Source organism: Enhydra lutris, unplaced genomic scaffold, assembly GCF_002288905.1.
Source record: "Enhydra lutris kenyoni isolate GAN:26980312 unplaced genomic scaffold, ASM228890v2 scaffoldscaffold46, whole genome shotgun sequence".
NCBI classification, from domain to species: Eukaryota; Metazoa; Chordata; class Mammalia; order Carnivora; family Mustelidae; genus Enhydra; species Enhydra lutris.
In genome coordinates, this window is record NW_019154130.1 from 5,086,989 (window position 1) to 5,099,162 (window position 12,174).

Below are 12,174 nucleotides of genomic sequence, written 5' to 3' on the forward strand. Positions count from 1 at the left end.
CCTGGCAGGAGGGTGGGAGTCAGGAATTTGGGGTGCCGATTGCCCTTCTCTTGTGGCTGTCCCTGAGCGGGGCAGCCTACCTTCTCTGGGCCTGCTTTGCTGTCTCCAGCACAGCGATGGAAAGCTCTCCGACTGATCTCACGGCTGCCTTTCAGGCTGGGGTGTTACAGAAGAAAAGCTACACTACCTTCAAGGATCTTCTAAGGGTTCCTAGCCCTGCAGAGCAGTGCGTGTCCTGCAGTGCCCGCTCTCTGTCCCATGGCTTCTGACAGTCCAGCCCTGCAGTGGCTTGGCCGCATTCCCCAACCCGGTGCTCTGGGCACACAGCAATGATATTTACGGCCTTTCCCTGAAATATTGGTGCCTGCAGGGGGGCACAGGGCTTTGGGGCTCCATGAGTCCTTGTTTCATTGCTCCGGCCAGGGCAGGGCATAACGCTGGGTCTTCCAACCCACCACGCCTGCGAAATCCAGGTCTCAGTCTCACTTATAAGGTGACCGTTGGACTGCAGTGGGGGGTCTTTACCGTTGCCTCCAGAGAAATCTTGGCGGAAGCCCCCCATCTCCAGCTACAGTTGGAGCATTCTGGGGGCAGGGATGGGACCCGCTCCTCCCCCAGCTCCTTCCAGCTCACACTTTCCTGGGGGATGTGCCTGCCCCTGCTCTGACCCCCCAGGGGACAGAGAGGCAGCTATGGATGCAGACATTGTGCACACACTCCCCCATCCCCAGAGGCGCTGGTCCCAGGCACACAAGGAATTGCTCCTTTCTTCTGCGCGCCCCCATTCGTCTGGAGCCAGCCATCCCTGGATGCAGAGGGTAGGGGCAGAGCTGCCCACGTGGGGGCAGATGAAGTTCTGTTACCTGCTTCGGCCTCCTATGAGGGAGGGGCCCGCAGACTTGGGAAGCCGAGAGCAGAGGAAGGGGGCTTTCCTGGAGGATGTGGAGGAGAGAACCAAGAGAACCAGAGGGGATGTTACAGACACACTGGAGGCTGCCTCGGCCCCCGTCTCCCCCGCCAGCCACCCTCCACGCTGTCACAGATGTCTGGGCAGGCTCCCATGGCCTGGCTCGTGTCGCTTCCAGACCTAATGGCCAGAATGCAGCCGAATTGCGTTTGGACAGATTCCATCCTCCGCTGTCTCTGCACAGCCACGCTCCTAAATTCCATCTGTGACGTCAAACCACAGCTAATCATGGAAAAGCAGATTAGGTTCAGTAAACTCAATTTTCTTCTTCCCCTCCCAGTCCGGCGTCTCACCACGGCCTTCGCTCAAAGAGGGGTCTTGCCCACCTGCTCGGTCACGCACCCTTTTGAGCCCAACCCCAGCAACCCACCAGGCTCTACTAAAGTCCCTCCAGCCTGGCCACCCCAGCCCCTTTACCCCCATGATGCCTGGGGGATCCCTGAAGCCTGGGGAGGCCCTAAGACATGTCCTGACCTTGACCCCTCAGGCAGAACCAGGGGTTCCTGGTCACCCACAGGCTCCTTTTGTCTTCCTCATATGGGTCCTGATGGGACAGGCTGCCTGAGAGGAAGGGGATGACACCCTTCCTGCCAGGCCTTGTGCCTTGTCCAGGGCTGTGCTCAGCCCTGATGGCCTCCCTGATCACCACGCCAGCTGGCTCGGACTCTGACATCTGGCCTTCCTGCTTCCTCTAACACATTGATGACCATGGGGGCTGGGGTCCTTCCTGAGGTCGTGAATTCAGGGCTTCCAGAAAGCCAAGGGCCCTATCAGAGGCCCATGGGAAGGTCTGTCCTGTCCCCCCAGAGAAAGCCTGGGGGGTGTGCAGACAGGTGTGTCTTGGGCACAGTGGTCACTCAGACTTCTCGCCCGGCCTCCCTCGCAGAAGGGCCTCGGGAGACGTGTGTTTTTCTTTCTTCCCTCTCACCGCGCCAGGCACTGGGAGCAGCCCTGTTGTAAGTAGTAAAATATGATTCTGTCTAACCCATCACGACTCCTGCAGGGACAGAGATGAAATGTGTGTCTCGCACGCGCCCAGGCAGCCGGAGTGGGTGTAATGAAATTGCGAGTTCAGCTGCTGGTTGAAGGGGGCTTGGGGCACAGGCAGACACACCAGTCACACTGCCTTCTCTCCTAAGGGGCCTGGGGTCCGCCTGCACACTCTTGCTTCACGCTTAACCAGGGAGAAAGCAAGGGGACCCTGCCGTGCCTATGTCTATGTCTATGTCTATGCCTATGTCTATGAAATCAACCAGGCACCTGCCAAAGGGTCTCCCGTCCTTTGGATGTCTGTGCCCTGGGTGCTAGGCTGTCCTTCCCTGATGGTGGTGGGCTTAGGGGCTGCACCTTAGGTAAGCAGCTCAGCCAGAAAGCTCTCCGGGCTCAGGCACCAGCCTTTCCACCCCTGCTGAGTGCAGAAACACCACCTAACTGCTCACTGAGTACTGGGTGGAAGTGGGCTAAGCATTTGATGTGCATTATGTCATTTAATGCACAAGACAGTCCAATGGGGCAGGTGCTGTTCTCAACTACTATTTTGCTATTTTGTAGAAGATAAAAGGAAAGATCAAAGAGTTTAAGCAATTTTCCCACAGTCACAGCTGGGAGGTGGCGGAAGGTCTGGCTGACTCAAAGTACATGGTTTTTAACAGCTACCTTGACTGTCCTTCTCTGGCTGGTACTCAGACTCCTGCTCAAATTCTGCTTGCTGCTGCCTTGTAAAAAGTCAACTAATAAAGAAAAGTACAAGGAAAAGTTGCACCCAATTCCGCCGATTTGAGAGAACCCTCACCAGCCTCCAGCGAGCATCATTTCAAACTTTCACACAAACAGACACATACAGAGTAGTGATAACAACAACAACAAAATGGGTCTTAGCACGCAGTTTTAAAATGAAAAATCAAGTTTAATTTAACTGAAGACAAATCTGTTTGCGTGTATTTGAAATGAAATGGGAGGAAATTGCTAAACTTCAGAACCATATTTCTTCCTCTTTAAGTGATAGTTCCTAAAAGTTCCTTCAAGTTAATGCAGAGAAGAGAGGAAAAAAATTTTCAAGGGAAAAACTTTTTTTTTAAAAGATTTTATTTATTTATTTGACAGAGATCACAAGTAGGCAGAGAGAGAGGAGGAAGCAGCCTCCCTGCTGAGCAGAGAGCCCGATGTGGGGCTCAATGTGGGGCTCGATCCCAGGACCCTGGAATCATGACCTGAGCTGAAGGCAGAGGCTTTAACCCACTGAGCCACCCAGGCACCCCAAGAAAAACTTTATAAACAGCTTTATTGAGATACAATTCACATACCATACAATTAATTCATTTCAAATGCGCAACTCAGTGGGTTTTTGTATACTACATTTTTACTTTTGAAAAATTGTGGTAAATATATGACATAAGATTTGCCCTTGTAGACATGGTAAGTGTACAATCCTGTGGCATTTAAGTACATTTATAATATTGTACCTCTATCTCCCTTACTATTTCCAAAATGTTTTCATTCCCCAAATAGAAACTCTACAATCAATGAATAATGCCTCCCCATTTCCTACTCTCCCTAGCCTCTGGAAACCTTTAGTCTACTTTCCGCAAGAAAAACTTTTAACACATTGGAATCATTTTTTTTTAATGAACAAATTTTACTTTTCAAAGCCATTTTAGGTTCACAGCAAAACTGAGAGCATAGTACAGAAAGTTCCTCTGTAGCCCTCTGCCCCACACATGCACAGCCACTCCCACTAACAACATCCCCCACCAGTGTGGGACATTTGTCACAATTGATAAGCCTGTATTGGTACATCATTATGACTCAAAGCCCATGTTTGCATTAGGGCTCACTCCTTGTGTTGTATGTTCTCTGAGTTTTGACAAACATACAACAATGTGTATCCACCATTCTTGTATCATCCAGGATAGTTCCACTTCCCTAAAAGTCCCTGTCCTCCAACTGTTCTTCCCTCATTAATTTTTTAATCTATATAATGAACCAGCTTTCATGCCATCCACCTCTGTTTTCCCCACTTTCAATTTTAGTGGAAAATTTTAGTTATATTATTATTTGTGTCCATTGTCAAGGTTTTTATATTCTATTCGATAATGATAAGTGCCCCAGTCTCAAAAATACTCATTCAGTATTCACCAGGGTGTCTCCATTGATGAACTTATCTTTGATTATTAGTTGGATCTCAGCATCAAGCAGTTCTTTTAAGACCATGTGGATGTCAAAGCCTCTGAGCTTGTGTTACAGAATGTCCATTAACTTTTTACTCAAAGGGCAGTTTTGCTGGGTATAAAATTCTGTGTCATGACTGCAGATAATGCTTCCCTGGTTTCTGAAATTGAGTTGCTGTGGAGAATTCTGAATCTCCTCATATCACCTCCCTGGTGCCCTATTTATATGGTTCTTTCTTTATCCTTAAAGATCAGTAACTTTTTTAAAGGTGTATTATTTAAGAGAGAGAGCATGTGCTGGCAGGAGGGAGGGGCAGAGGGAGAGAGAGAAAGAGACAGAATCTTAAGCAGTCTCCACTCTGAGTGCAGAGCTTTACGTGGGGCTCAACCTCGTGATCCTGAGATCAGAATCTGAGCCAAAACCATGAGCTAAGTGCTTAACTGGCTTCACTACCCAGGCACCCCAAGATCAGTAACCTTTTAAGGATGTCTTGGTGTTAATCACACCATCAAGCTTTCCTGGGCCACAGAATGGCAGTTCATTTTTTGGTTTGTTGGTTGGTTGGTTGGTTGGTTGGTTGGTTTTTTTAAAGATTTTTATTTATTTATTTGACAGAGAAAGACACAGCGAGAGGGAACACAAGCAGGGGGAGTGGGAGAGGGAGAAGCAAACTTCCTGCCGAGCAGGGAGCCTGATGCAGGGCTCTATCCCAGGACCCTGGGATCATGACCTGAGCCAAAAGCAGATGCTTAATGACTGAGCCACCCAGGCGCCCCATGGCAGTTCATTTGTAGCATCAATTTTGTTTTTGTTTTTTAATTTCAGGGGATTTTTCCATTATATATTTGAATACTCTCCTCTTGTTCCATTATTGTATTTTCTTCACCAATTATGTATGTGTTTGATTTTCTTTTCCCTCCCATGTCTGTCATTGTTGTCTTATGGGTCTTCTCCACTTAATCTCGTATGATCTCTTGCAGCTGACCCTCGACACCTCCGGTCGTTCATGCTCTGCTTTGTCATTTTTTCATTGCTTATAATACGGTTTTTAAATGATAGGTGATATATTCATCTTTCTTTCTCATTTTCTCATGAACTCTGTTAACTCACCTTTCAGCCTTCATCTCTTTCTGCTGTCAAATAATTTCTTTTTAAAACTTCGGTGTCTCGTCTCTTATACCCATCTGCCCCTACCAGTTAAGCGAGTCTATCTGTAGTTTCTCTGGGTCTATGACTTGTTTTTTTCTGAAGTCTTTCTGTATTTCTCTGGATGATTCTTCATGCTGTGTTCTTCATCTGCCCCCCATCCCAACCATAATGCATAGGACCCATGCGAGTTCCTTTGGGATTATTACTCCTTAGCTACCTTCTAAACAGCAGCCTGTGAAAATGTGGGGAGTGGTCCGGAGTAGTCTGCAGCTCCATTATGGGCTGACTTACTATCTGAAAGGCTCTCTCCTCTCCCTGAGAGGTTATTCATCCTCTGCCTAGGGATTCTGTCTCTCTCAGGTTTCAGGGTTCATACATCATGATGGTTCTCGGCAAAGCTCTTTACATCACTGGCTGGCTGTGTTCTGACCAGCCTCTTGCTGCCCCCTTTCTCTCCCCACCCTCACTTCATTCCCAGCACCTCCCTTAAGGGAAAGCAAGGTTCTGTTGTAGAAATGGCATGTGGGTGTGATTTCCCATCAGCTCCCACCCCATTTCCATTCCACAATGTAAAATCACATCTCTGCGTGTACCCAGCTGTTGACAGCAGCTCTCCTCCCATCAGCCCCAAATTGGACATTACCCAAATGCCCATCAACAATGGAGGGGTTGAGTCGATTACAGTACCTCCACCCAATGAAATACTAGATAGCAGTGAGGACAAACAGTCTACAATCACATGCAGTAATTTGGATGAATCCCGTGAACATGATGTCGGTCAAAAGCAGCCAAAATCAAAAGAGCACAAACAGTATGCTTCCATACAAAATCGCTCAAAGACAGTTGGGTGTTGGCAATCCGTTGGCTTCGGTCTCTCTTAAAGTACAAAACAGGCAAATGGCGGGACAGTGGTTGTCCATAGTTGAGGAGATGTGACTAGAAGGGGACACACGGGGGACTTCTGGGCTGTTAATTTCCCGTTTCTTGATCCTTGCAGGATATGTGTCCTTGCAGGATACTTACGATATGTGCCCTCCTTTGTATATATGTAATACTTCAACTCAGAATTTTTCTTTGGACAAACCAAAGACAAGGGGATGCCTCTCCCCACCTGGGGTGGTATCCACAGCCCAGGTTCCTCATTCCAGCAGAAGGATCATGGCCATGACTTTCAGGAAGTGATACTTACTTGGGGGCAGTCTAAGGAGGAGGTCCCCGTAAGCTCTCAGCATGTTGCTTTCTTCAGTTCTGCCTTCGTGGTTTCTGTGGTTTGGGGGCGTAGCAATTTCCTTGCTTCATCAGCTGCGGTGACTTCCCCGTGTCTGCTTTTGGTCAACGGAAATGATCCTGAACTCCGCCATCTTCAACAGGAAGTTGAGTTAGATTTCTGAACCCACTGGCGTGGGTGTCGTCGTAAAGAAACAGGCGTGACTCTCTTAGCTAAGGAAAATGCTGGTACTTGTTGAGACCCCTTTGGAGTGATCGCCTTGAAAGACAACACCCCAAGCGGACAGGGCTCAGAGATCAATGGCTATCCCCCGTGTTCTGCTCCTCTCAGTGGAAATGCCTGATGTTTACAGTTTACGGTCAAGCTTTGTCTGAGGAGGGCGTCTCTTCTCCCCCAGAAGGAGAGCACTCCTGGAAGCAAGTGACAGCCTCTCGTCACCCTGCTCCTGCTGCACCCCGGACACTGAACTTCATGGGTGCTCCGCTGCAGGGAACGGCCACATCTCAGCCTTGAACAGCGTCCTCTCCCAGGGCCAGTGGCTGCAAGGTGGCCTCGGTGGGTTCACACCAGCCCAAACCCAGGATGCAGCACAACAGCACAGGAGGCCCACTGGGGGGAGGTCACCTTGATGGCGTGGCATGTCGGTGCCTCAGGGCCTTTGCTTGGCTTGTGCTGTTCCTTCTCCTGGAGCATAGCCTTCTTGCCTCTGTTCTTCCAGGGTTTTCAGGAGGCCCCGCTCACGTCCCTTTGAAGCTCCACCTTCCCTCAAGCCTTTCCTTGGTCCCCTCTGTACTCACAAAATGCCACCCCTGGCTGGTCCACTTTTCTCATCTCGGTGACACTGGTAACCCTGGAAAGCAGGTGGTGTCCTCCCCATTTGCTGCACAGTGAGAGCCAGGCGCAGCAGGCCCAGCCACGTGTTCTGGGAGGCACACGGCTCACAAAGGCTACTTGTTAGGTTTTGAAATCCGATTCTGGAGTGGAGCTCCCCCGTGACGTCCCGTCACATGTGGTCACTCATGGAGCTCTGGTTCCTCCCTCCTCGTCTTAGTCGCCATGCACCGAGCTCTAACTGTGCAGCACTCTGTTCTTTCCGTCTGTCTGTCTGTCTGCTACCGTTATAGCTCTCTGGTGACTTGTGGGCAGAAACACCGTCTCTCGACCCGTGACAGATGGAGATGCATCCTAAGCGGGGTCTGCTTCTCCCGGTCACCACGGGGCCGGCGCCCTTGGCTTTCCCCTGCTTCGCCCGGACGCTTGGTCAGACTTGTGTGCAGGCGAGCGTGGGCAGGTCATGTTCCTGGGGGCCGTTAAGACAGCGGAGGGCGGATTACTGAGACTCCTAGAGTTTCTCAGGAACTTTTTAGGGATTGCATCTGACTTCTTTGTCATTGAGTCACTGAGGTGGTGATGGGACTTGGCCCAGGTCCCAGCGTTTCTCCTGCGCTGCAGAGGAGAATTCCTGAGGCCCCCCCAGACGTAGACGTGCCTGCCGCCCTGTCATACAGGGCGTGCTGCTTGACACGGCGCACCGGCTTCCTCTTCTGTGACAGGCCTCTGGGACCCTCGCGGCAGGGTGACCCCGGGGCTTCAGTGAGGACCACACGGAAAAGCGTCCGAGGCACGACCCTCATGGAACCTCGTCCTTCCGTCTGTCCCCAGCACTCACTTCACCCCGCTCCCTCCAAGCCTGTGGTTCTCTCTTCTTTGCGGCAGGACGTTCCCCAAGCCCAGTACCTGCCTGACCCTCTCTGGCCAGCGGGAAGCTCACCCCCATGGCAGCTCGGATGTCTTGCTGCCTGGCCGATCCTGGTGTCTCGTGGGAGGAGGCGACGCGGTGGGGGCTCTGGGCCATCTCCTCCGCTCCGCTTCCGGCCAGGCTTGGGTGTCAGCCTGTGGGCCTCGGGCAGGCAGGTGTCAGAGCCGGGAGGGAGCAGCCCGCACCCCCCGCTTTCTCCTGGGGCCCGAACCCACATGCCCTCTCAGCTGTGAGATGGTCCCACCTGCCTTGAGGGAAGGTTAGTGATGGTCTCTTGGCACTTGAGCTTGGCCTCTGGAGAGTTCAGGCCCTCCCCTTTGTGGAGAATTCAGGGGTTCGGGGTGACCAGAGAAGACACAGGACCAGGAGGGGCAGTAACAACAAGTGTTTTGTGGCATTGGAATAGCTCGCTCGCTGGTGAGGGAAAGTCCCTCCCAGCAAGGGGCCTTCAGTGATGTGTGACCACCACCCAGAAGGGGAGGGAGAGTCACACGGGGGCTCACGTGGGTAGTGACGTCACTCAGAAGCCTGATGGGCGGACTTGGGGTCACAGAACTCCCTCGTTTGGGGTCTTTTATTGTCCCAGGGTTTGTCTCAGCTGTGGCGAGCCAATGTGGGGTGCAGGTTCATGGGTGATGTAAAGTAGACGAACACTAATTAGCTAATAAGGTGTTTACTTGGGGAGGGTGCTGGGGGGGTGCAGCCGCTTGAGCACCCAACTTTTGATTTGGGCTCAGGTCATGATCTCGGGGTCTTGAAATGGAGCTCCACGTGGGGCTCCCTGCTCAGTGGGGCGTCTGCTATCTCCCTTTCCCTCTGCACCCCCTCCCCACTCAGGAACACTCTCTCTCCTGAAAATAAATCAATAAACCTTTAAAAAAAATAAAAAAGAGATGTTTATTTGGACTGTATTTACAGCAACTGGATGTGTGAGAGCTGGAGTTTGGTGCTAGGGCATCAGGCTAACAGTCCTACCTGCTGTGCCGACGTGAATAACACGGGAGTCGCTTGAGGCTAGTATCACGGCCCGGCTCTGGCTTATGCATATAGTATCCCCCAGCCCTCCATCACTCTCCCTAGCTGGCTTATTAAAGAATTTCTTTCAGCCCTACGTGGCCATTGTCCCAGAGTTCCGGTGCGTTCTTCTCCCTCAATCTCGTTAGATAGCCTTAGTGCCGGAGTGATGCCCAGACCTCAGACAGAAGGTGCCCCGGGGACGCCGCCTGCCTGGCCGGACCCTCGTTCTTACCACTTAGGCAGTGTCACCATGAATCTTCATTGACTGCTGTCCCCAGCGTGGTCCTTCTAAAATGCTATCCTAATTCTGCCACTGCCTATCTCGGAAGACTTCCCTCACCTTCCAGTTAGCAGCATGGAGCCTCTCTGCGGGTAACCACGTATATTTACGGCAAAGCCCCCACCATCCGGGGGATGGATTATGCTGGGTAATTCCATTTTCCAGATCGCCAAGAGTATGTCTCCTTCAAGCCTTGCTTGCTTGTTTTTAAATCTGATTGCTTTCGGTGCAAATCTTCGTCCAATATATTCTTAGTCATCTTAAATAGAAGCTTCTGTGAGTACATTGTGTATTTCCTCAAGGGCCATATTGAGATACGGTTCACGCTCTCTGCAGCCCGCCCACTGATCTTGTGTCTTCCACCCCAAGACCGAGCCCAGTGTCACCAGCGGAGCAGGCGTTACAGACAGCTGCTGGATTGAGCTGGAGCCCCCCTTCAGATCACCTCTCTTGGAGAAGTTAGGGTCTTCTGCCCGGAAGCAGTGGTGCCCCTCTGTGCCCGGTGACATGCCCGGGACTGACTGTCCCAGCACTGGAGGTTCCCAGGCTGCCGGTGTTTAATTTCTCACGTGGGTTTTTTTGTACTTTTGTTGGTCCTCCCTTCCTTCCTGGGGCTAGCTGCGGTCACTGTAGCTGCCTCCAGCGATGCCGGAGCCCCAGGGGCCTGCTGCTGCGGCTTGCTGGAATGGCGTAGAAATGAGTGCTGTGCTCATTACTCTTAGGGGGTGGGATACCCTCCCATTCCTCTCTTTCCCTGCGGCCGATCAGGGTTCACATGGCTTCTACGAGAACGAGGAGCAAGCAGGGGCAGTGAAGGCTGGGGGCGTAAGGGACTTGTTCAAGGTCACGCCATGGGCTCGTGGCCGAGTCGAGACCAGGCCCTTCCTCTGTGCTGTTGTGCCCACTGGCCTCTCAGGAAGTGACTCTCCTGCCCTCTCTCTCTCTGTGTCTCTCAGGGGTCCTCAGTGAGTTTTGTCATGGTTATTTAAGGAACCTCGCCTAGAAGTCCCCACACGCATTTCCCCATCGACGGGAAGGCTCGGACTCCAAGATGATTATAAAGGAATATCGGATTCCTCTGCCCATGACCGTGGAGGAGTACCGCATCGCCCAGCTCTACATGATCCAGGTGGGTCGTGGGGCCGGGGCGGGCCACGTGGGGCACACAGATGGCTCTCAGCACACTTGAGGGGGCAGGAGGCGGTGGGGGCATCGCAGCCTTGGCAGCACAGTGTCTGCCCAGTAGGCTCCTGGCAAACGTGTGAACTGCACGGCGTTCTGGCTTCCCAGCACGACGCTGGGAGCACAGCGGAGCGCTGGGGATATCCGGGGCATTGGGAGGTCTTGCCAAGGTCTCATTCACAGCTTTGACGGCACTAACACTCTGCGTCTAATACCTGACCTCTCACCGACGCAGATGCTGTCTGTGTGTTTGGTCAGCGTGAGCGGCTATAACCAGCAGCACACACTGGGGGCTTGGACAGGAGACGTTTATTTCTCTGAAGTTGAAGTCCAAGGTGAAGGTGCTGACAGACTGGCGTCTGGTGCGGGCCCTCCTCCGGCTTGCCTGGACGGCACCTTCTCACTGTGTTCTCAATGGCGGAAGGGGCAAGGGAGCTCTCTGGGGTCGCTTCTGTGAGGGCTCCGCTCTGGGGGCTCCGTCCTCGTGACCGCTTCATCTCCCAAAGCTTGACCTAGTGCTGTGACATGGGAGGTTGGGGGCTTCAACGTGTGAATTTGGAGGGACACAGAAATTCAGGCCATTTGACAGATAGGAAGGTGGGAGCCAAGGAAGGTAAACAACTTGCCTGGGAGCACCTGGCCTACTTTCCGGTTCCCTAAGATGCCTGCAAGACAGCGGTATCCGCTGTGTGGCTGATTTAAAGTCACAGATGAGTCTGAAGATGACCGATTCCTGTGACAAGCCTGAGAATACCATGCCTCTCCTCTCCATCGGCCACCGGTCTGGCCCTCCCGCCTAGACGTTGGGGGCCTCCCTGCTCAGAGCCTGGCTAACCCAGAGCACAGAGTGGGAAGACCTGAGATCGGGTTGCTTGTGGCCCAGATGTGACCGCACTCCTATTAGCTGGGGTCCTGCCCCTGAATGGGGGTCCCCCTCCCAGCTGCCCTGCCAGTATGGTGCTCCTCCTCAGTGCCCCCTTGGCCTGGCCCGGCAGCTTTCCTCCCAGTGGGGAGTCTGATTACGAGCCTGCTCTCACCTGGGGCTGCTCTCCCGGCCATATGGATGGCTCGGCGCGGCCCCTAGACCATGGTGTCACAGGGGGCCCTTGGTGCAGGGAGAGCCCTGGCCGGCAGGGCTCTACCTCCACCCCTGGAACTGTTTGGTAGGTGCTCACCCATCGGCCCGGGTCTAGTGAGTTACTAATGAGCTCCCTGCAGAGCCCAGTCCCCCAGTCCCTTCTGGAAGGAGCCCTGTGAAGCTACCAGAGTTTGCACACCACCCCCTACCACCCAGCACAGGAAGCTTGACTAAGAGGAGAGCAGAAAGTGAGCCAGACTCTCTGGGGGGGCTCTTGGCTCCAAGCGCCTCAGAAGTGCCACTCAGTTCCCTCTTGAACCACTCACCCCGTGATTATTCCTGGAGA

The 12,174-nt window shown here is 52.6% G+C and overlaps 1 protein-coding gene across 2 annotated transcripts in view; it reads left to right on the top strand.

The window, feature by feature from the left end:
• The window catches only part of LOC111156364 (phosphatidylinositol transfer protein membrane associated 2), a 103,170-nt gene that overhangs the window by 58,980 nt on the left and 32,016 nt on the right, over nucleotides 1-12,174 (top strand). For both annotated transcript variants that reach the window (XM_022517170.1, XM_022517171.1), the window contains exon 2: nucleotides 10,525-10,697. In XM_022517170.1, the coding sequence (XP_022372878.1) occupies nucleotides 10,620-10,697 (78 nt within the window). In that variant the 5' untranslated portion in view covers nucleotides 10,525-10,619. The remainder of the gene's footprint in view (nucleotides 1-10,524; nucleotides 10,698-12,174) is intronic.